The following is a 24,897-nucleotide window of genomic DNA, read 5'->3' on the forward strand; positions in this document are numbered from 1 at the left end:
TATTGATAGATGTCAAAAAGTGACAAGCTGACAAGTAATAACACTTTGCAAAAAGTAGGTATTACGAAAAAAAAAATGTAAAAATCAATTTTAAGTGACAAGTTTACGTACCAATAACATTTATGTACAAATACATTCAAAAGATTGAAAAAAAAAAATCAAAACAATTTTTTTTTATGAAATTGACCTAAACTCATATTACATTTTTTCCTTCTTTTGACCTCAGAAATGCGTGGTTGAAATTATTCGGTTTCCTCATGTTACACCGTGTAGAAGTCTATAGTATCGTAAATATTTGGTTGTCACCAGTCTGCACTATGTTTAGACTAAGGGTCTCCCCAAATATATCGACGCGCATTCGGCAAAAGCCGATAGGAAAAAGCTTTATGTCCGCGCAATAAGAGCGAAAAAGTCGTCGTTCGGCTCGGCTCGCATCGGCCGGCGCCGGCCGACGCGTCGTCGGCTTCTTCGCTCTTATTGCGTGGACATAAAGCTTTTTCCTATCGGCTTTTGCCGAATGCGCGTCGATATATTTGGGGAGACCCTTACAAAGCAACGTCCGTACGATGTTATTGCTAATTCAGCTGTCTACATTAGCAGAATGTATAGCAGTAATTATGCAGATTGAAAATATACAATGGACAATAAAAATGCAGTTTTTAGGTGCAAAGTATAGTCTAATCGTTATGGGATATCTTTGCTAAATATTCTTAGTAACTTAAGACAAAATAAAAACCTTACGTAAAAAAGGCATGAATTGAATTGGTCAAATTATCATAATTTGAAGGTAGGTTACCTTCCAGACATTTATATGATTATATGCTAAAGTTGCGGTCATAGCAACATGTAATACACGATATTTTTTATATAAGTTCTTATCATCATCAAATTTATCAAGTATTTAATACGTTCAATTCAGGCCATGCTATAGTGATGTGACCATATGCAACACCGAAGGCAGAGCTGCACTGGCGTAAGCCACATAATCGGTCATCAGCCGGACTAGCACATGATTGGCGCGACAGTATCTCGCGGCGAGATAGAGTACCCTCTTTTATTAACATAGAAAAAGACGGGGTAGTCTATCTAGCCGCGAGATATTGTCGCGCCAATTATGTGCTAGGCCTACAGGATGGATATGGATATATCACAATATGTACTTTAGCGTCGGTCGAGTAACACTGGCAATGCAATTAATTCCTGATTTGACTGTGCTCACTCGATTTTGGCGGAACCCCTGCCTAAAACTGCGTAATTCGTGTACCATTTTTTTTGATAACTAGCAACTCTTATTGAAACTCATGTAATGTAGAGGCCCAACGGATCCGACATGTCTCATTTGATAAAGGCTCCTTTAAAATACGTATAGATGAAAAAAAAGACTGTGTTCAATTAATATTTCCTATTGCAGCCTCGTCCGACGAAAGGCAAGATGCGAATCCACTGCCTTGAAAATGTTGACAAAGCGCTGCAGTTCCTCCGCGAGCAGCGCGTGCATCTCGAGAACATGGGCTCCCACGACATAGTCGACGGGAACCCGAGGCTCAGCCTGGGCCTCATCTGGACCATCATCCTGCGGTTCCAGGTAATACATTATTTCTAAACCCTTGGCTAAAATTTAAAGCAACGCGGCCTAGCCAAGGTGACGATCGCTTGCGCTACGCCATCGAATCGCTTTGTGCCTTGAAAATGTTGACAAAGCGCTGCAGTTCCTTCGCGAGCACCGCGTGCACCTCGAGAACATGGGCTCCCACGACATAGTCGACGGGAACCCGAGGCTCAGCCTGGGCCTCATCTGGACGATCATCCTGCGGTTCCAGGTAATACATATTTCTAAACCCGTGGCTAAAATTTAAAGCAACACGGGTCTAGGTGACGATCGCTTGCGCTTCGCCATCGAATCGCCTTGTGTCTTTCTATCACTCTTCCATATTAGTGTGACAGTGGCAGTTGCGTTTCGTTTGCTATAAAAATACGTAAGCGTTAGCGATTGGCATGTTGTCTATGAGGCGTGGTTTGATAGGTGGCGGCTACGACAACATATCGATGTGTCCAGGATTTTTGAGCTTTGAAACACTCGACTGGTTCCCACACACTCTTGGGGCAGGCTGGGCAGAGGGAGACCAAAACGCAGATGGTGGGACGACCTTACATACGAGTACATACACATTTTGTGAAGAGTGGCGGGAGTGTGTATTGCATTTGCATAGGACAAAATGGCGGGAAAAGGGGGAGGCCTTTGCCCAGCAGTGGGCACTCTTAGAGACTAGTAAAAAAAATATTGCCGCAAAGTCAACAGGGGTTATAGTTGCGTATCATCTTGCAAATTATACCTTGGCATCTTGGCATTCCGTGCATCATTCATGTGTTTGCATTCCTTAGTAGTGGCTTATTCATTTGATAAAAATACAAACATCTAATATACAGTGTTCAGTGTTACTATAATTGGAAAATTATTTGGTTACTTAACATGGAATGAGATGAGAATATTGAGAATGAACTACTTTTAATAGATATTTATAGGTACCTCGCTACTAAATAAATGGCAACGATTTTGAAACTTGATATCGCGTCAAGCAATAGATTCATCTTATACTTACTTAGCTACTTGTGCAACAAGTGTACCTATAAACAACTTATTCGCAGTGCTATATAAGGATTGGAATCCCGATAGGTGCGGTGATATCATTACGTTTATATTTAGACATATGATTCGATCGAAAACGGAAGGCGTTACTAATTGTTTGGTTTTGGTATAATTATCGGGGGTTTTTGGGCGCCACTTAACGGGATATGAGTAAAAACTTGAAATAAAACAGTGAAGTACAATTTACTTTAATAAGGGGCAAGATGATTTGGACAAGAAAATTATTTTAAGTTGCATACATTTGCGGACCGGATCATGATATCGACAGCTATTATCTATTAGGTATCCAATAGCGAAAAAAAAAACACAGATAAACAAATCCCTATTACGAGTAACCATAACTTTCAAAGCTAGTGACTCCCACTCCCTAGGTAGCCTTAAATTTAAAATTTCAAAGTTCAAGGCAATATTTTCGGCTGACCTAACATAGCTCGCGACTGCGTGGTTCGAAAGGTCAAAGGGATCTCGATATTTTGTTTTAACAAATAGGCACTGAAGTATACAATTTGCTAATAGATACATTAATTTTCCAGATCCAAGACATCACAATCGAAGAAACCGACAACAAAGAAACCAAGTCAGCCAAGGACGCTCTCCTGCTATGGTGTCAAATGAAGACCGCTGGCTACAACAATGTGAATGTTCGCAACTTTACCACCTCCTGGCGAGATGGGTTGGCGTTCAACGCCATCATTCACAAGCATAGACCGGACCTGATACAGTTTGAGAAGCTGCACAGAAGCAACCCGATCCATAATTTGAACAATGCGTTCAATGTTGCCGAGGATAAGCTTGGGCTGACCAAACTGTTGGACGCCGAAGGTAAGTTTCCAAGTCAAACATTTCTGTAGACAGTACACAACTTCACCACGTCCTGGCGAGATGGCTTGGCGTTCAACGCTATAATTCACAAGCATAGACCGGACCTGATACAGTTTGAGAAGCTGCACAGAAGCAACCCGATCCTTAACTTGAACAAAGCGTTCAATGTTGCCGAGGATAAGCTTGGGCTAACCAAACTGTTGGATGCCGAAGGTAAGCTTCAAAGTCAAATATTTCCGTAGACAGTACGCAACTTCACCACCTTCTGGCGAGATGGATTAGCGTTCAACGCTATAATTCACAAGCATAGACCGGACCTGATACAGTTTGAGAAGCTGCACAGAAGCAACCCGATCCTTAACTTGAACAAAGCGTTCAATGTTGCCGAGGATAAGCTTGGGCTTACCAAACTGTTATTGGACGCCGAAGGTAATTTTCCAAGTCAAACATTTCTGTAGACAGTTCGCAACTTCACCACCTCGTGGCGAGATGGGTTGGCGTTCAACGCCATAATTCACAAGCATAGACCGGACCTGATACAGTTTGAGAAGCTGCACAGAAGCAACTCGATCCATAATTTGAACAATGCGTTCGATGTTGCCGAGGATAAGCTCGGGCTGACCAAACTGTTCGATGCTGATGGTAAGCTTCAAAATCGAAAAATTCTATGGCTATACTGGAGCTGATTTAACTTACTTTTCACCAACTGCTTGAGTGGGTAAGTGGGTACTGGGATGTCTTAAATAGAAAATGTAATCAAGCCATAAAAAAATGACGAAAAAACAATGCAGACCATAATATTTCGACATCTTCTGCACATTAATGCTCTGGCTGTATTAACACTTTCAGTAGGTGCCAAGCGCCCCATTTCCAATACAAAATGAACAATTGCCAGTCAATGTGTTTAATGTATTGCATTTTCTATAGCTTATTATAAAACACATTTTGTGGGACAGATATGTAACAGTTATACCTAGCTGAGGTTCCCGGCTATTCTACAGTTCCCCCTTTTGAAGAGCTTTTTTCCTCAGCGAAATTAAACAATTTCTAATCCAATGTCCGTCTTTTCCAGACATCGCCGTCGACCATCCCGATGAGAAGTCCATCATCACATACGTAGTGACATACTACCACTACTTCAGCAAGCTGAAGCAGGAGACGGTGCAGGGCAAGAGGATCGGCAAGGTCGTCGGCATCGCCATGGAGAACGACAAGATGATGCAGGAGTACGAGACCCTCACCAGGTAAGAAACCTTCACGTAACGAGACCCTCACCAGATAAGAAACCTTCACGTAACGAGACCCTCACCAGGTAGGAAACCTTCACGTAACCTGTAGATAGTGTTGCAATACTGAGAAAATGGGTTTGATAGCTAAATGTGGTATGAGTGATGAAATTTCTCCTTCATTTATCTGGCGGTCCGCACTCGCTGACAGAGTCAAAGATAACTCAGTACCGTCAAGTCGATTCAGTATAATTTATCTCAAACTTCTTGTCAGGCTTGCCGTACCACATGTTTTGTCGTTCTCGGTTGATTCAATGTTACACCATAAATCGTCTGCATTAAACTCGAGGGCCAATTAAGAATTAATGAACTCATATTATGCGTACAAAGAAGGGCTTTATTTCATTTTGCAAGATTAATCCTTCCTTGATCTTCTTCCATTGCCTCTGAGAGCTTGACAGTTCTTTAATCAGTTCTTAATGCAACACGCTCTTAGTCCTTTAGTAGTATTTAATGGTATATTAATCAATATTTTTCTTTTTACAGTGACCTCCTGCAATGGATCGAGCGCACGATCGAAGCTCTGGGCGACCGAACGTTCGCGAACTCGCTCGAGGGTGTTCGTCAGCAACTCATCCAGTTCGCCAACTATCGCACGGTCGAGAAACCACCCAAGTAAGGACACACCTTTATACTAGCTGCAATACCAACTGGCGACTGAGGTCATAATGCCATCTCTTTCACTCTTTGTCTTAAAAAGGGTAAAGGAGAAAGAGATATCATTATGACCTCAGTCGCCAATATTCTTACAAATACATAAGTCAAAATGACAGATAAAGACAAACGATTATTAGCTAATCAATGTAACAATTTGATAATATCCTTGGCAAAATGCTACATGTAATATTAACTATTGTTTGGAAATATTCGGTTATTTCCCGTAAACATCAACTATGCCTAAATGGCACTGGGAACGACCCTGCAACCTGGGAATACTGGGCTGACTTGAAGGCTAACTATTGATGAAAATTAAAATTTATGACTTTCCTCTCAGGTTCGTCGAGAAAGGCAACTTGGAGGTGCTCCTATTCACGCTACAGTCGCGCATGCGTGCCGCCAACCAGAAGCCATACACACCCAAAGAGGGAAAGATGATCCACGACATCAACCGCGCATGGGAGCGACTCGAGAAATCCGAGCACGAGCGAGAGCTCGCGCTTAGAGAGGAACTCATTAGGCAGGAGAAGCTTGAACAGTTGGCTGCTAGGTGAGTTTGAACCTTGTTTTCAGTAGCGTAAGGTTGACATTCCTAAAGAGTGCAAGATTATTCACGACATCAACTTTGCATAGGAGCGACTTGAGAGATTGAGCACAAGCGAGAACTCGCGCTTTGAAACGAGCTTATCCGGCAGGAGAAACTTGAGCATAGAAAAATTAACTATTTTAAAGTTCTGTTTATAATTTTGTCTTCGGTTACCGCGATAGTTAGTTACTTATGAAATGAAACTATAGAAACCGAAATATGGAATCCTTTTCATAGTTATATTTCTCTTTAGAAGTCGTATGGTTTATACTCTCCTTTGTTAGTGTAGTCACTAATTTTGACCGGTATTTTTCAGATTCAACCGCAAAGCCCAGATGCGTGAAACCTGGCTCTCAGAGAATCAGCGTCTCGTCAGCCAGGACAACTTCGGCTTCGACCTGGCAGCTGTCGAAGCGGCGGCTAAAAAACATGAGGCCATCGAGACCGATATCTTCGCTTACGAAGAACGAGTGCAGGCGGTTGTTGCTGTGTGCTCCGAATTGCAGGCGGAAAGGTAACCTATACAGAACCTTGAGTTAACACGGGTAGTTTTCGATTAATCCTTTTTAGGGTTCCGTACCCAAAGGGTAAAACAGGACCCTATATTACTAAGACTCTGCTGTCTGCAGGCTGTATCTCACGAACCGTGATAGATAGACAGTTGAAATTTTCACAGATGATGTATTTCTGTTGCCGCTATAACAACAAATAAAAACAGAATAAAATAAAGATTTAAGTGGGGCTCCCATACAACAAACGTGATTTTTGACCGAAGTTAACACATTCAATACCACTAAGTGCAACGGGTTACGCTCGTAGCGCGTAGCCACGGTTTCGTCGTATGTAGCGCGTAGTCGCTACGAACAGTGTACCCGACAGTCGGGTTCTTGGTGTTGAATGTGTTAAGCAACGTCAGGCGGGGTCAGTGCTTTGATGGGTGACCGTTGTTTTTTGCCTTTTTTTTGCATTATGGTACGGAACCCTTCGTGCGCGAGTCCGACTCGCACTTGCCCAGTTTTTTATAATGGTCAAAATGTGTGGCGAGTTGATGGATGTGCCTATTTATAATATATAACTCTACCCGTTCGGCAGGTACCACGACATGGAGCGCGTGCAGGCGCGGCGCGACAACGTGCTGCGGCTGTGGGCCTACCTGCTCGAGCTGCTGCGCGCGCGCCGCGCACGCCTCGAGCTGTCCCTCCAGCTGCAGCAGAACTTCCAGGTCACTATACACTATACACCACAACCAAAACACCAACCTTACGACTTAGCGTTGTAGTATAACTATAGTATGTATCATTAGGTATTTAAATAAAACTAAACAAACAATTTATACATTTACGAGTTATCTAATACCTTTAAACGAGCAATTCTTGTTTATTTATTTATTTCGGTTTCTCGGAAACGGCTCCAACGATTTCGATGAAATTTGCTGTATGGGGGTTTTCGGGGGCGATTAATCGATCTAGCTAGGTCTTATCTCTGGGAAAACGCTCATGTTTGAGTTTTTATATGTTTCCGAGCAAAGCTCGATCGGTATCCCAGATATTAACATTTATTGGTTAACCAACCAAATACAAAACCGCCTGGATCTGTCACTGAACGATCTGACTTGGACCTACATTATTTGATCATGTAATGTTTTCATCTAGATGAGATTTTGTTTGCTTTTATTTAAATACACAAAGATACAAAGTATAGTAGTGGCAAGTGTCAAAACCGTAAGGCAGATTAGGTTACTGTATTAATTACCGAGCGCCATAAAGAAATCCAGGGACAGGATTACCGGACACGACCTTTAGCAATAAAGACTACTACTTGAAATAATGAAGGGTCATCGAAACATTTAGCTTGCCATAGTATTTGCCTTTAAAATTCGTTTGCCTACTTTATTCAAAATACCCATTTAACAATCTAATTGCATTGCGTATAGTTGTAGTAGCAATTAAGTTTTTAGAGCACCGTACAAAACTTTGTTCACGGTGCTCTTATGGGATCACTTCGGTCTTGCAAATCGGTTAAATGAAACCTGAAATTTGGAATAGTTATGGCAAGTACCATCACTAACACTGTGAATAAGTCGAAACTGCTTATTTCTGATTTTAGGGGGAAATTTAGGGGTTAAGAGGGGTAGGCTGAATTTTATTTTTAGTAGTAACAATTTTTTCTCTGCTTTAAAACAAATATCTTTTGATGTACATATCTAACATTAATATATTTTTTACAGGAAATGCTATACATTCTAGACTCCATGGAAGAAATCAAGCTGCGTCTCCTCACCGACGACTACGGCAAACATCTCATGGGCGTCGAAGATTTGCTGCAGAAGCACGCCCTTGTCGAAGCCGATATCAACGTTCTTGGCGAACGCGTCAAGGTAATTTGAACCTTATCGGTAACGCTTAAGAGTCGATATTGGAGTTTCGAGGCTTCGTCTCACTGCAGTGGGGCTGCCGCGCGTGGTTCATGATCTCGATTAGCTCGCACGCTGCAGTGTGATGCCTTTAAGGAGTACGTAATCATTGTATATTGAGAACATCCGGCGTATTATGGATAGCTTCATCCATCTTTATCCACGTGATAAAATAACTGTCACTCTTTCACACCGTGAGATAGAAGTGACGGACACCGTTTTATCACGCTGTCACGTAGACAAGAACGACCAACATATCCGTACAGTACAGTAAAATTATCTGCGTATTATTGGTCGACAAATAACTCATTTACCGCGATCAATTTCAAAAGAAAATTTTAGACACATGATCTTTTTGTTACACATATTAATTTTGACTTATGTCAGGTGGTCGTGGGCCAGTCCCAGCGCTTCCTCGAGCAGGAGGAAGGCGGATATCGGCCGTGCGACCCCGCCATCACCGTGGAGCGCATCCAGCAGCTGGAGAACGCCTACGCCGAGCTCGTCCATCTCGCCGTCGAGCGCAGGTCGGTATACTTAACACGCTAATGCAACTCGATACTCGACACACATACCTAAATTCTATAAGTAGTAGGCGTGAACTGAAGGGGGCAGCACAGGAGCCTCTGTTTATTTTACGAAGTGTTAACATCATGCTTACATTTCCGATTTGGGCCACAAGGTAGGAGACCCTCCAACGCGCAAGGGAGCGTGAGTGAAATTAAACGGACAGCAAATAAAAAATTAACTAAAATTTTGCGAGAAGTGCTTACGATTTAAGCCTAAAGGTGGCAGACCCTACAACACACCCCTATAAGGTCACAGAAATAGACAAATAGGTCACAATGCAACGCATGCTCTATTTAGAAGTCGTTTGAGATTTGATATGGGCCTTAAAAACCGTACGTTACGGCTAATAACCGGACATCTATCAACCCTATACTAACTCCATGAATATATTTACAGAAAGCGCCTGGAGGACAGCCGCAAGCTGTGGCAGTTCTACTGGGACATGGCCGACGAGGAGAACTGGATCAAGGAGAAGGAGCAGATCGTGTCCGTGGACGACATCGGCCACGATCTCACTACTGGTATGTTTATAATATATTTACAGAAAGCGCCTGGAGGACAGCCGCAAACTGTGGCAATTCTACTGGGACATGGCCGACGAGGAGAACTGGATCAAGGAGAAGGAGCAGATCGTCTCCGTGGACTACATCGGCCACGATCTCACTACTGGTATGTTTATAATATATTTACAGAAAGCGCCTGGAGACCATCCGCAAGCTGTGGCAGTTCTACTGGGACATGGCCGACGAGGAGAACTGGATCAAGGAGAAGGAGCAGATCGTGTCCGTCGACGACATCGGCCACGATCTCACTACTGGTATGTTTATAATATATTTACAGGAAGCGCCTGGAGGACAGCCGCAAAGTGTGGCAGTTCTACTGGGACATGGCCGACGAGGAGAACTGGATCAAGGAGAAGGAGCAGATCGTCTCCGTGGACGACATCGGCCACGATCTCACTACTGGTATGTTTATAATATATTTACGGAAAGCGCCTGGAGGACAGCCGCAAACTGTGGCAGTTCTACTGGGACATGGCCGACGAGGAGAACTGGATCAAGGAGAAGAAGCAGATCGTGTCCGTCGACGACATCGGCCACGATCTCACTACTGGTATGTTTATAATATATTTACAGAGAGCGCCTGGAGGACAGCCGCAAACTGTGGCAGTTCTACTGGGATATGGCCGACGAGGAGAACTGGATCAAGGAGAAGGAGCAGATCGTCTCCGTGGACGACATCGGCCACGATCTCACTACTGGTATGTTTATAATATATTTACAGAAAGCGCCTGGAGGACAGCCGCAAACTGTGGCAGTTCTACTGGGACATGGCCGACGAGGAGAACTGGATTAAGGAGAAGGAGTTTATTTGTATGAGGTTGTCTAAAAAAGAAACTGATTTGATTAGTCAGTCAACTACCCTATTCTAATTGTCTCACTTAGCAGAATATTTGTTACATATTTTAGATGAATCAATGATTCTTTCTCATATTGAAAATTTGTCGTGCAGTGTACCTGCTGATCTCCAAGCACAAGGCGTTGGAAGCGGACATCCAGGCTCACGAGCCTCAACTGATGAGCGTGGCCGGCGTCGGAGACGAGCTCGTCTCTCAGGGACACTTCGGTGCCGACAGGATCCAGGTAATATATCTATAGGCCCCGTGCATTAACTATAGGGGGCAGCCACAGACAAGACATCCTCCAGACTGAGCATAGTAGCGCAACCCCTCTGCCACAAATATATGGTAGTTTTACTCCATTTACGAGTCAAGTGTCTTTGTGTGACGTGTCTTTGAACGGACCAATTACGGCACGGGACTCGCTCACCTCGTCCCCCGCACCCCTGTATTTTTGGCAGCATCGGTTTCACGAAATAATTGCTGATTGCTCTAAGCTCCGTCTAGAGGATTTCTAGTCTATGGGGGCCGCATGGAAGCCGTCAGATTTTTGGCCCGAGACGTAAATGTGTCGTTTATGCTTCCGATGTAGCCCACAAGATGGCAGAACCTATTATGCACAAGGAAAAGTACTCGCTTTGGCAATGTACATGTGCACTTATGTTTCCGATTCAGGCCATAAGATGGCAGACCCTCCAACGCGCACGGTCCCTATTATGTCAATAGCCATAGAGTTTAAAATCAAATGATTTATGACCAGTATAAGACCAGTGTAAGCGATGGTGATACAGTTACTTTCTGTAGATGGTCAGCACTAACTTTGTTGTTATTTCAGGAGCGTCTCCGCGACATCCTGTCTCAATGGAACCATCTATTGGACGTAGCTTCTCTCCGCAAGAATCGCCTTGACGCGGCCGTCCGCTACCACCAACTGTTCGCCGACGCTGACGACATCGACAACTGGATGTTGGATACTTTGCGGTAAGAACTAGATAGATAGATAGATAAAAATTTTATTCGTTTCCACAACATACATGGTACATAGATGAAAGAACACATGCAGCTTATACAGAGCAGATACGCCTTGGACAGAAAAAACTAAAAAGACTGGCACTCAAACTTGAAAATTATCGCTGCAAATTGCAACAGGTTTTTCTTATGAAGTATAGAAATAGAAAGAGAATAGAAATATTAGCAATACTTTTGGTGTAAAACAGAAAACTTATAAAACATTAATACATCTTATTCTCAGCATTTGCCGTATCATCACTATCTTAGGTAAAGAATACAAGTACGGTATAAGTATAGGTACCTAATAATTAAAAACCAACATAAATAAAAAAGTAAAAAAAAAACACTGCCTGGCATAGCCCAGAGTTGGGCAAAATGTAATCGACTGACGATTAACGATTAAAATTAACCGACTTAATCGCGAGCAACGATTAAAAGTGACGATTAATTAATTTTAGTCGAAAAGCTCCGACTAATATTGTCACGATTAAATTAATCGTCGACTAATTACCGGCGATTAATTTTTTTAATCGATTAATTAGTTCGATTAATTTTCTCTCGATTAATTTTAGCAATACATATGGTCTTTTTAACCGACTTAAAAAAAAGGACGAGGTGCCTAATTCGTCTGAAACATTTATAAATAATATAAGTAACAGACGAATTTTTATGTATGTTCACTTGGAGACTATTAATTTCGACCGTCTTCGATAGGATAGTATCCGTTATTACTGCATTGACAAGTTGAAACCTTATAGAAAACAACTGATAAGAGGTAAGTAATGTGTTTGCTCTTTCATACACATACGTCGTTCTCTTTCTAATTTTTATACCTGCGCTACAAGCCCTAAACCCTTACCTAGAGATGCCGCGCTAAGTTATCCGCATTATTATAGTAACCAATGTAACCATCCTATACTATTGAAGCACATTTATAACACTGGAATGGTTTTTAATGTGTACGCAAGAAGTTTTGATTTTTAGTTACGTATGTAACTAAAAATCAAACACACTCACACTGACTGATTTTTGTATAAAAATGACCACCAGTGTCCTGTCTACTTTCAATCGAGAGTTAATCGAGAAATTTAATCGATTTATATTAAGATTAATTCAATTTCAATCGTATGTTAGGTCGACTAAATTAATCGCGATTAAATTAATCGCCGATTAATTTTGACGATTAACTTTTTTAATCGATTGATTAGTCGATTAAAAAGTTAATCGATTAATGCCCATCTCTGGCATAGCCTTCAGTGAACCAGGTTGTGAGCAGCTTGTTATGATTGACCATGAATACTAATAGCAACATCACATTTGACTTAAAGATGTGACCTTAAGGGCTGATTTAGACGGCGCGCGAACTCGCTTTTAGCTACATTGCGGACTATTTGGTTACATCCAATTCAGCCGACCAATCAAATACCGCAATGTAATGAAACTCGCATGCGAGTTCTCGCATCATGTAAATAGGCCTTTAGTCTTTGCAAGAAGGTTGACGATATCACAGAATAAATAATAGTACTAGGTACAGAAGACTCACTCTCTAACAAAACGCGTCTGTTACGATCAGGACAGATATGGCCGCTAGGTGGCGACAGCGCCACGCGCGGCTTATGGCAAACCCCAAAATTGGGGTCGAGCGGATGTACTTTTAGCTACCTGTAGCAAAGCGACGAAATCGCGGAGTGAGACAGGCCTGATGATGTGTACATTGGTTGAAAGTCTTAAAACGGTCATACATTTCATCATTTTCTGTTTAGCCTGGTGTCGTCCGAAGACACGGGCGTGGACGAGGCGCAGGTGCAGAGCCTCCTGAAGAAACACAAGGACGTCACCGACGAGCTCAAGAACTATGCCAACGTCATCCAGCAGCTGAAGCAACAGGTACAATAGCACAGTATAATAAAGAGTACTATCGTACAGTATGGACACTCCCTGCCTCCCGTTGAAAGTGCCGCCCACCCGCTCTCGGTTACCTCACAGTTACCGGCTGGCAAGGACGCGACGACGCGGTGCGCAGAGCGGAGGCCACGTAAAATATTCAAATAATAAACAAATATTTACTAAACTTATCAGACCACACTGAAAACAACACAATATCTACCACATATCTATCAATCACAATATTTGAACAAAAAATCATGTTTTCAACTTACGTAATATTTTGGTGTCCTGAAAGAGCAAAAATTTTGTTACTTCGTTTATACTAATTCAAAATAGGAAACTATTGTATAAATCGAACTTAGAGCATAATATGATTATTATTTCTTCCTAATTCACGCAATGAGTTTTGAGTTATTTAGGTCATCGAACTTGACAACAAAATGGCGGGAACCCTAGGACGTCTTATCTCACTCACACAAACATGGTACGCGTTCACCTACACGAGCTTAGACTGTGTGCGTAGGAACACGTTTGTTTCATACATTTGATCGCCAGTGTCCGAGGTGTGACAATAGTCAATATACAACATGGTATAATTAAAGAATAGGCGACTCTTAAGATTGAATTTGGAATATAAATAACAGTACTAAAGCTCCGGTTTCCTAGAAAAGCGGTGCCGTCATATAGCGGCCGTCTCCATACAAAATAATACAGCTAAATATGGATGTCGTAGTATTTTGTACAGAGACGGCCCGGCCGCTATATAACGGCACCGATATCCTAGGAAACCAGAGCTTTACGAGTAATAAATTAAAAAAACAAATATAAGAAAAAAAAGGAGCGGTTATAGAGCGTGAAATGAAAACTGTCGTACAATGTTTTCTATTGATCGCTGTAATGTTACTGCTCACACTCATATTTATTGCCTGCAACTAAAATTATTCAGTGTTTCGAGCATACTTTTCCAGTCCTATCCAAGAAGCGTGACATTTGAAACTTATATATTTTGTGCTATTAAATTAAATAAATAAGCGATTGTCCCTACCAAAGCTCTCCAAAATTACTATAGTTATTAATTTGTTTTTTTTTTTTTACGTAGGCCTCGGAGCTGAGCCCCGAAGACGCCAGCAGCGCGGAGGTGCGCGAGCGCCTCGCCGCTATCGACTCCCGCCACGGCGAGCTGGCCGAGCTGGCGCGCCTGCGCAAGCAACGCCTGCTCGACGCACTCTCGCTCTTCAAGCTACTTGCTGAAGCTGACGCGGCCGACCAATGGATCGCAGAGAAGGATCGCATGTTGGATACTATGCTGCCGCCCAAGGATATTGATGATGTCGAGATCATGAAGCATAGGTTAGTATTGCAGACACTGGACAAATATCTAGCCATACTATAGCTTACAATTAGCGAATATATATACCACCATTAGCCACCTCGAAGAAGCGCTGGTGGCCTAGCGGTAGGAGCGTGCGACTTCAAACTCGCGGGTTCAAACGCCAGCTCGTACCAATGAGTTTTTCGGAACTTACTATAGCTTACAATTAGCGAATATACATATATACCACCATTAGCAACATCAAAGAAGCGCTGGTGGCCTAGCGGTAAGAGCGTGCGATTTTCAATCCGGAGGTCGCGGGTTCAAACCCCGGCTCGTACCAATGAGTTTTTCGGAACTTATGTACGAAATATCATCGACTCCCGCCACGGCGAACTGGCGCGTCTGCGTTCACACTTATTATTAACTTCTACCTACTACTCATTTATTTAATTTTCAGACTTATTTGTAAAAGACTATTTGTTTCCTAAATAAATTAAAAAAAACTTCGTGTAACTTCACGCTCGATGACAAATTCTATGGCGGTTAAAAGGTTAAAGAATGTGATGTTGCGTGCAGATACGACGGCTTCGACAAGGAGATGAACGCGAACGCGTCGCGCGTGGCCGTGGTGAACCAGCTGGCGCGGCAGCTCATCCACGTGGAGCACCCGCAGGCGCCGCGCATACAGGAGCGCCAGGCCCGGCTCAACGCCGCCTGGAGCCAGCTCCGGGACAAGGTATGATATATATGAAAAACGGCCATTGTTGGACATAGCCATAAGGACAAAGATCTTCATAAAGACGTTACCTGTCCTTGGATTTCCTGACCCAACGCTTGCCTAAAGTCTTAACCAGATCCAAAATCTTAACCATAAATAATAAATTAAAACCTTAACCAGGTCCACCTTGATTGGGATGTTTTCTGGTTCCGTCCTTCGGTTTGAATAATTTAAAAATAAATAACCTGAGATAAAATTGTATTGTCTCATTTTATAACTATTCCATTCTAATGCAACTTGTCTCTGACAGGCCGAGGGCAAGAAAGACGAGCTCAAGTCTGCCCAAGGAGTGCAGACGTTCCACATCGAGTGCCGCGAGACCGTGTCCTGGATCGAGGACAAGAAGCGCATCCTGCAGCAGACCGACAACCTGGAGATGGATCTCAACGGTAATATAATCGGTTGACTACTGTCGGCCTAGCCAAGGTGACAATCACTTGTGCTTCGCCATCTAATCGCTTTGTGTCTCTCTATCGCTCTTCTATATTAGTGTGACACTTGCATTTCGTTCGCAGCGTTAGCGATTGGCATGTTGTCTACGGGACCTGACTTTGTACACTAAACTAAGGCACTCTATTTTATACGAGATCATAGTCGCAACTCGCTGGATTAGTCACTGATATCATTGAAGAACCTTTAGAAGTCATTTAATAGAATTTTATCGTAACCACAGCGACGTCATTTTCCATAGCGCTGACCAGACGCCGACGCTCGAAAGATGCTAAATGTGGGGTGGCCCTAAAACATAAAAGGGTGTTCACTAACAGACCTTTATTTGTAAAAAAAAACATGTTTTGTTAAAACGGCTCAAGCATGGGCACAAATTGCAATTAGATTCTAAAGTGTGTTTCTTACAGGTGTGATGACCCTGCAGCGTCGTCTGTCCGGCATGGAGCGCGACCTGGCCGCCATCCAGGCGCGCATCTCCTCACTGGAGGGCGAGGCCAACGCCATCGAGGAGGAGCACCCCGAGGAGGCCGCGCTCATCCGCGAGCGCGTCACCGTCATCACCGACAACTGGGACCAGCTCACGCAGATGGTGAGTCATTCATCCAGGCGCGCATCTCGTCGCTGGAGGGCGAGGCCAACGCCATCGAGGAGGAGCACCCCGAGGAGGCCGCGCTCATCCGCGAGCGCGTCACCGTCATCACCGACAACTGGGACCAGCTCACGCAGATGGTGAGTCATTCATCCAGGCGCGCATCTCGTCGCTGGAGGGCGAGGCCAACGCCATCGAGGAGGAGCACCCCGAGGAGGCCGCGCTCATCCGCGAGCGCGTCACCGTCATCACCGACAACTGGGACCAGCTCACGCAGATGGTGAGTCATTCATCCAGGCGCGCATCTCGTCGCTGGAGGGCGAGGCCAACGCCATCGAGGAGGAGCACCCCGAGGAGGCCGTGCTCATCCGCGAGCGCGTCACCGTCATCACCGACAACTGGGACCAGCTCACGCAGATGGTGAGTCATTCATCCAGGCGCGCATCTCGCCGCTGGAGGGCGAGGCCAACGCCATCGAGGAGGAGCACCCCGAGGAGGCCGCGCTCATCCGCGAGCGCGTCACCGTCATCACCGACAACTGGGACCAGCTCACGCAGATGGTGAGTCATTCATCCAGGCGCGCATCTCGTCGCTGGAGGGCGAGGCCAACGCCATCGAGGAGGAGCACCCCGAGGAGGCCGTGCTCATCCGCGAGCGCGTCACCGTCATCACCGACAACTGGGACCAGCTCACGCAGATGGTGAGTCATCCATCCAGGCGCGCATCTCGTCGCTGGAGGGCGAGGCCAACGCCATCGAGGAGGAGCACCCCGAGGAGGCCGTGCTCATCCGCGAGCGCGTCACCGTCATCACCGACAACTGGGACCAGCTCACGCAGATGGTGAGTCATTCATCCAGGCGCGCATCTCGTCGCTGGAGGGCGAGGCCAACGCCATCGAGGAGGAGCACCCCGAGGAGGCCGCGCTCATCCGCGAGCGCGTCACCGTCATCACCGACAACTGGGACCAGCTCACGCAGATGGTGAGTCATTCATGTCTAACGGCATAGAGAAAAAATACATAGATTGCTCACGCCATACACCAGTTTTGGTACCAAAAAAACTATTATTTTCATAGTCGACATCTAGCATCGAGTAGCGGAACTATCAGTATTTTAAGTAGCAGTAGTAGTACTGTCAAGTGACAATAGATGTAGCACCGACGGAGGTCTTATGTTGTTGACCATTAGACTTAGACTAGTCTTTTTGGTCCTGGTGATATTTGGAGTGAGCACTCTTGTCTTACTATATTTCTCTATGCTAACGGTCAAGGCCGGGTGCGTCGAAGGAATTTGAACCTTCTAATAATGCAGTAGTTACGTTCCAAAACTTGATGGCCGATGATCGCCAGTAGTTGTTGATCCACGGGGCGGTGCTGGCGTTTAATTGTGAAAAGTTAGTATCGTATACAAGGTCCAAATGACCTTGCCTCTAATATAACACGCCCAGACTTCGCAAGACAGACGCCGATGAGGTGGAAATAACGTTTCCAATGTGTAGTAGTAAGAATAAATCGATTTGTGCACAAAAAAATTAAGCATATATAATTAAAAAAGCAGTCGAAATACAGCTTCTCTGTTCAAGTGCATGGCCTGCTTCTCAGCAAGCATTTATTTAATATTTGTGTTTCTCGATTATTCTAGAAGCATTAATAACACAATTATTTGTTCCAAAACAGTTGAAAGAGCGCGACTCGAAGCTGGAAGAGGCCGGAGACCTCCACCGGTTCCTACGCTCCGTGGACCACTTCCAAGCCTGGCTCACCAAAACGCAGACCGACGTCGCTTCGGAAGGTATGTACCAAATGCACCTCATTATTCCGTAGTCAGACCTAAACTTCAACTCAAAGAAACCTAGCCGAGGACAACTTCTACTAGATCCAAACGGTTCTTAATTTTTTGCTCAATATACTCAAGTCAAAAACAGCTGTACCATTATTTAAGTACTACTAGTTTGTCTTTTACAAATGTTAAGAACTTTGGAACATCCACATTACTGGTACAGTCCAAAACTACTTCGTTGCAATACTAGTTTTTTGGTGATACATATGTCGTAATCCGAAATTAGACTCCAGTACCATCAGAATATTTTCTTATGACGTATCTTTTAATTACACTTTCAATGATACAAGTATTTTCTATGATAAATATATAAATGTCGATATTCTAGCGTATTGAACGATGAAACATGAAACTGATATAATTTATTCGAATAATGTAGATACGCCGTCGAGCTTGGCGGAAGCGGAGAAACTGCTGTCGCAGCACCAGACCATCAAGGAGGAGATCGACAACTACAAGGACGAGTACGCCAAGATGATGGAGTACGGAGAGAAGATCACCGCCGTGAGTTATCATATTAACATGTCTAGACACGTCAGCAAGTTTGCCGGAGCCGGAGACTGCTGTCGCAGCACCAGACCATCAAGGAGGAGATCGACAACTACAACGACGAGTACGCCAAGATGATGGAGTGCGGAGAGAAGATCACCACCGTGAGTTATCATATTAACATGTCTAGACACGTCAGCAAGCTTGCCGGAGCCGGAGACTGCTGTCGCAGCACCAGACCATCAAGGAGGAGATCGACAACTACAAGGACGAGTACGCCAAGATGATGGAGTACGGAGAGTACTTCTAATACTTAAAATCCAAATATTGACGCGAAATTAATATTTGGATTTTAAGTATTAGAAGTATCTTATCACTTAGAGTGTCATGGTTTCCTTTGAGCTCTGGTTTCCTAGGATAGCGGAGCCGTAATATAGCGGCCGTCTCCATACAAAAAAAAAGTATACGACATCCATATTTAGCCGTATTATTTTTTATGGAGACGGCCGCTATATGTGGCAACGCTATCCTAGGAAAATCGAGCTTTACATTCCACGGCTCTTCTCTTTCCGCACAGATTCTACGCGATTCCTTTCCAATTTCGAATTAAGAAAATGCCAGTTTGAGTTTATAAATTAAATGGATTTTTCTTGAAGAATACACTATATTTTTAAGAAAACTGTTTCGTGTCATCTAATAATATTTTAATATTTTTAATGCATAAATCTCCGACACCAAGAGTTATTTGAACATCGCTTCCCTTATCTGCGTTTCGTTCCCAGGGCCAGTATATAATTACATAATATTTGCTGAACGATACAACGCAAACTAATAAACTTTATTTTATCAGGAGCCGTCGACACAGGACGACCCGCAGTACATGTTCCTGCGCGAGCGTCTGAAGGCGCTCCGCGAGGGCTGGGCCGAGCTGCAGCAGATGTGGGAGAACCGGCAGCAGCTGCTCACGCAGAGCCTCGAGCTGCAGTTGCTGCAGCGCGACGCCAGGCAGGCTGAGGTGCTGCTCACACACCAGGAGCTCAAGTAAGAACACTTATAATAAAATAAAACCGGGCAAGTGCGAGTCGGACTCGCGCACGAAGGGTTCCGTACCATAATGCAAAAAAGGCAAAAAAACGGTCACCCATCCAAGTACTGACCCCGCCTTAACTTCGGTCAAAAATCACGTTTGTTGTATGGGAGCCCCACTTAAATCTTTATTTTATTCTGTTTTTAGTATTTGTTGTTATAGCGGCAACAGAAATACATCATCTGTGAAAATTTTAACTGTCTAGCTATCACAGTTCGTGAGATACAGCCTGGTGACAGACGGACGGACGGACGGACAGCAGAGTCTTAGTAATAGGGTCCCGTTTTACCAAAAAATAACCCTCCAGGTGGCTCTAATCCCTTATTGATATTTTCAGTCATAAGGGAATTACTTTCTATACTTGACTACCCTAGTAATTAAAAACTTGACTAATCACAATGTCCACCATAAGACGCCGTGAATGCCGCCGGCTTGGATTTATACGCGTTGTGTATCATTAGCTTGTTAGAGATTATTTCTCAAGAGAGTTTGTTTCAATTTGGGCTGTTTGAGCATTTTCTCGTTTTGGTCATTTGAATTCTGAATTTTACAAGCCTAAAAACACAAATCTTATCATAAAATCATTCAATAAATTGATGTCTTTCCACAGGTTGGCAAAGACCGAGCCTCCCACCAACCTGGAGCAAGCGGAGAACATGATCAAGGAGCACGAGGCGTTCCTCACGACCATGGAGGCCAACGACGACAAGATCAACTCCGTCGTGCAGTTCGCCAACCGGCTCGTCGAGGAGAAGCACTTCGACGCCGACAAGATCCAGCGCAAGGCCGACAGCATCGAGCAGCGCCGCGCCGCCAACCGCGACAAGGCCCTCCAGCAGATGGAGAAACTCCAGGACCAGCTCCAGCTCCACCAGTTCCTCCAGGACTGCGACGAGCTCGGCGAGTGGGTCCAGGAGAAGAACGTCACCGCCCAAGACGACACCTACCGCTCCGCCAAAACCATCCACTCCAAATGGACTCGCCATCAAGCCTTCGAGGCAGAAATCGGCGCGAACAAGGAACGCCTCTTCGCCGTTCAGAACGCCGCCGAGGATCTCATGAAGCAGAAACCAGAATTCGCCGAAATCATCTCCCCCAAGATGAGCGAACTCCAGGACCAATTCGAGAACCTCCAAACCACCACCAAGGACAAGGGCGAGCGCCTCTTCGACGCCAACCGCGAGGTCCTCATCCACCAGACCTGCGACGACATCGACTCCTGGATGAACGAGCTCGAGAAGCAAATCGAGAACACCGACACCGGCTCTGATCTGGCATCTGTGAATATTCTCATGCAGAAGCAACAGATGATCGAGACTCAGATGGCCGTGAAGGCCAAGCAGGTCACCGAGCTGGAGACCCAGGCTGAATACCTTCAAAAGACCGTTCCAGACAAGATGGACGAGATCAAGGAGAAGAAGAAGTTAGTCGAGCACCGTTTCGAGCAGCTAAAAGCTCCTTTGCTGGACCGCCAGCGTCAGTTAGCCAAGAAGAAGGAAGCATTCCAGTTCCGTCGCGACGTGGAAGACGAGAATCTGTGGGTGCTCGAGAAGATGCCCCTAGCCACCAGCACGGACTACGGCAACTCGCTGTTCAACGTGCAGATGCTCCAGAAGAAGAACCAGTCGCTGAAGACGGAGACGGAGAACCACGAGCCGCGCATTCTGACCGTTATCGCGAACGGTCAGAAACTCATCGACGAGGGGCACGAGGCTTCGCCTGAGTTTAAATCTCTCATTGAAGAACTTACTGCGAGATGGCGAGAACTTAAAGGTACATTGTATAATATATTTTTTTTGTTTATGCTTAATGGTACAGTAAATTAGATAATTCTTCATCATAGTTTCAACTTTGCCTTACTAGTATATAAAAGAACTAGGAATGTGATCGAAATATTATGGCTCCTCTACAGCTACACGATGGCCCAGCGCCGGCCACTCCAAGGGACGCAGCCATGCGGTAGAATGAGATAGCAATATCACTTGCTCCCTCTAACACATAAAAATGCGTCCCTTGGAGTGGCCATTGTGTAGAGGAGCCATTAGGTGCAGAAGATTGCAATACATAGATAGGGTTCCAGAAATTTCTTCGAATAGTGAAATATTTGTCTCAATGTTGCTCTTGGCGTGGAGAGTCTATGGCCATCCTCTGACAAAATACGTTTCAATTTCGAAGGACATTTATTTTCCTAAATTTTCCTCACACTATTCTTCCGCAGATGCCATCGAACAACGCAAGAACAACCTCGCCCAATGGGAGAAGGCGCAGCAGTATCTCTTCGACGCCAACGAGGCAGAAGCGTGGATGAGCGAGCAGGAACTCTACATGATGGTCGAGGACCGCGGCAAGGTACGTAAGGTCACAAGGCGGCACTTTCAATAGGAGGATCCCCACTACATGAGCCGCTAGAAGCATATCTACTATCAGCTCAGTCTGTGGAGTTGAAACTCTCAAGGCAAGGCACTTGCGGCCGCAATGCCTCTGGCGAAGAGTCACGTATTCATAAATTGCTACGCGTGGCAAAGCGCCTAATTTATAGTCTGGAGTCTAGCTAAAGCTTGAACACGCCAAAACGTGGGCACATAAAATTACAAATAAATAGAAAATAAAGGTCTAATGGAGCGAAATATATATTGAATATAATTGAAAATATTATAGTTTATCATGCTAATATACTAGACTATCATTTCAGCCTCAGGATTTGACATGTCACAGACTTCGTGATGACCAGGACACAGGCACTTTGCACGACATGATTACTGTATGTTTAAGTAGTCCAAGCCAGAGTTATTTGCGGATAAGTTGATAATATAACTTTAACAGGTGTCTTTTTCAAATATTCATTGATATGGGCCCAGTCCATTGCCATCCGCCTTCATGTATTACCATCCCCCAAAAGTACCCTTTTGGCATTGTCAGCATGTCCATCATGTTAATACCCCTTCGTCACTGTTATAGTGTAATGATAACACGATGAATGCTACCAAAATAGTAACTGTGAGCTGTGGCTTCTTTAAAATAGGTTTAGGTCATTTTCGCAAATGTTTCTTGCATATATTTCTATAGTCAATGTCCCTTATGCGAATCAATTAACGGCATCGCTTGATGCAATCACAAGTAGCTGGCTCAACCATAAATAATGGGGATACTTAGCATTATTTTTATCTTGCAATCTTCGGGAATGTATTAGCAACTCATAGAAGTCAAACTTTTTATTTTGTGTATTGCTTGAAGTATGTATTTCTATAGAACCATCGTCTAACACCTAACACGCTCAAATACGTTAAAAATGATCAAACGTTTTAATATCCTACATTTTGCATACAAATTTCATTTAGCACCACTATTTTGGGAGCAGATAAGCTCTTGCTAGCTCTTAATCTAACTTGACTTCTCTTTTTGTACATAAATTTGAGATATTTGTCCGTTTTTTGTAACATAAGAAAAATTAGGTTTCGGTCTTTATGTAAGAACGCTGTATGTTCCTAGTTTCTTTTTTTTTCTCATTTGTATCTCGTGTTTTTCTGCTTTCTGGTTGTCTTTCCATTCATTGACGTCTCCGCAACATTTCAAAAACACAAAAACTAATCGATCCTCGATATATTAACATTTTCACAAGTTTCCTTAGCCTAATCGACTTTTCCAATGCTATTGGTGCAAAGTGATTTCGCTCCGTTATTGTTTAAAGCTCGTTATCATGAAAACGAATCATACAATTGACAACTATTGTGGTATCATATGTTCCTCATACTATAGCGATTTTAATTTAAGTAAAGAAATAAAATTTAACCACCCTTTACAAAATTTATAAGCAAAAATGTGTGCCCACGTTTTGGCGTGTTCAAGCTTTATAAAGTTTTTCATAATTTGGAAAACGGATCTGTACTTAATCTTCAGTTACTAATGTATTTAATTTAATTTGCTTAGGATGAGATCAGCGCGCAGAACCTGATGAAGAAGCACGAGATCCTCGAGCAGTCTGTGGACGATTACGCTCAGACCATCCGGCAGCTAGGAGAAACCGTCAGACAGCTAACTAGCGAGGAACATCCTTTGAGGTAAGTTAAGGACAACAGTGTCGATGACAGTGTTTATGTCTACGCATTCTACATATTTCATTGATTGTTACCTTGAACTAATTATTGTACTGGGTCGGTTGCACCAAACCGGCTGTCCCCCTTAAAAACTTTCGCTAAATTGGGAAAGGTCCATAGTTCTCTGTTGGGAGTTATTGATAATTTTAATTAAATTTTGGTTTGTGCAACTGGTCATAAGTGTATTCACGGACTTGGATGAGCGTCCAGCGAAACTTCTAGGACAGGACTATGGTGGCAAGCTATAAAGTGCTATTTGCACAAGTTTGACACAAACGTAGCACGTTCTACCTTGCTGTATGCCTCGATCAAGCGTCCTCTTAGTTCATACACTTATTGTATTTATTCCACCTTGTCAATTTCTAACCGCGCAATTTCTTGCAGCGAACAAATCTCCGTCAAGCAGTCCCAGGTGGACAAACTGTACGCCGGGCTGAAGGACCTAGCCGGCGAGCGGCGCGCCAAGCTCGACGAGGCGCTGCGCCTGTTCCAGCTGTCGCGCGAGGTCGACGACCTCGAGCAGTGGATCACCGAGCGCGAGCTCGTCGCCAGCTCGCAGGAGCTCGGCCAGGACTACGACCACGTCACCGTGAGTACTGGACATCTGTCGAATGTCGTATGGGCTTAGAGCATTTAGTTACTGGAGACGCCTTGTCTGTCATTTTCTGTACAAACAGTCTGCCGATTTTTGCGGGGGAGGGGCACGTCAAATGTATGGCTATTATGTACGTAACGTACAAATAGCCATGTCAGATAAACGTCAGTCCGGTATTTAACCGTCAGTAGGTATTTAACCTAACGGAATAACGGTACCTATAATATTAAGAAAATTCACCACTGCAATCTTGGCAAGGTCGCCATGAGATGTAGGAATTAAACACCCGTTTACCTAGGTCAATTCATTATTGACTTTGTCCACAATCTAACTTCGAAATGTTAATTAAACTTTTTAATAAAAAAATTTTTTTGGTCGGTTATT

At 44.0% G+C, this 24,897-nt stretch overlaps 1 protein-coding gene across 1 annotated transcript in view; it reads left to right on the top strand.

Annotated features, from left to right (window-relative positions):
• LOC134671390 (spectrin beta chain) overlaps positions 1 to 24,897 on the top strand; it is a 109,463-nt gene that overhangs the window by 58,716 nt on the left and 25,850 nt on the right. The window contains exons 4-27 of the mRNA XM_063529231.1: positions 1,412 to 1,585; positions 3,181 to 3,469; positions 4,542 to 4,713; positions 5,242 to 5,370; positions 5,750 to 5,962; positions 6,315 to 6,512; positions 7,091 to 7,220; positions 8,226 to 8,375; positions 8,799 to 8,938; positions 9,378 to 9,502; positions 10,494 to 10,624; positions 11,216 to 11,361; positions 13,155 to 13,278; positions 14,378 to 14,628; positions 15,170 to 15,329; positions 15,622 to 15,760; positions 16,229 to 16,410; positions 18,086 to 18,200; positions 18,628 to 18,752; positions 19,588 to 19,778; positions 20,435 to 21,597; positions 22,043 to 22,173; positions 23,752 to 23,882; positions 24,303 to 24,507. Of these exons, the coding sequence (XP_063385301.1) occupies positions 1,412 to 1,585; positions 3,181 to 3,469; positions 4,542 to 4,713; positions 5,242 to 5,370; positions 5,750 to 5,962; positions 6,315 to 6,512; positions 7,091 to 7,220; positions 8,226 to 8,375; positions 8,799 to 8,938; positions 9,378 to 9,502; positions 10,494 to 10,624; positions 11,216 to 11,361; positions 13,155 to 13,278; positions 14,378 to 14,628; positions 15,170 to 15,329; positions 15,622 to 15,760; positions 16,229 to 16,410; positions 18,086 to 18,200; positions 18,628 to 18,752; positions 19,588 to 19,778; positions 20,435 to 21,597; positions 22,043 to 22,173; positions 23,752 to 23,882; positions 24,303 to 24,507 (4,914 nt within the window). The remainder of the gene's footprint in view (positions 1 to 1,411; positions 1,586 to 3,180; positions 3,470 to 4,541; positions 4,714 to 5,241; positions 5,371 to 5,749; positions 5,963 to 6,314; positions 6,513 to 7,090; positions 7,221 to 8,225; positions 8,376 to 8,798; positions 8,939 to 9,377; positions 9,503 to 10,493; positions 10,625 to 11,215; positions 11,362 to 13,154; positions 13,279 to 14,377; positions 14,629 to 15,169; positions 15,330 to 15,621; positions 15,761 to 16,228; positions 16,411 to 18,085; positions 18,201 to 18,627; positions 18,753 to 19,587; positions 19,779 to 20,434; positions 21,598 to 22,042; positions 22,174 to 23,751; positions 23,883 to 24,302; positions 24,508 to 24,897) is intronic.

The sequence above is a fragment of the Cydia fagiglandana genome, chromosome 15, assembly GCF_963556715.1.
Source record: "Cydia fagiglandana chromosome 15, ilCydFagi1.1, whole genome shotgun sequence".
NCBI lineage: Eukaryota > Metazoa > Arthropoda > Insecta > Lepidoptera > Tortricidae > Cydia > Cydia fagiglandana.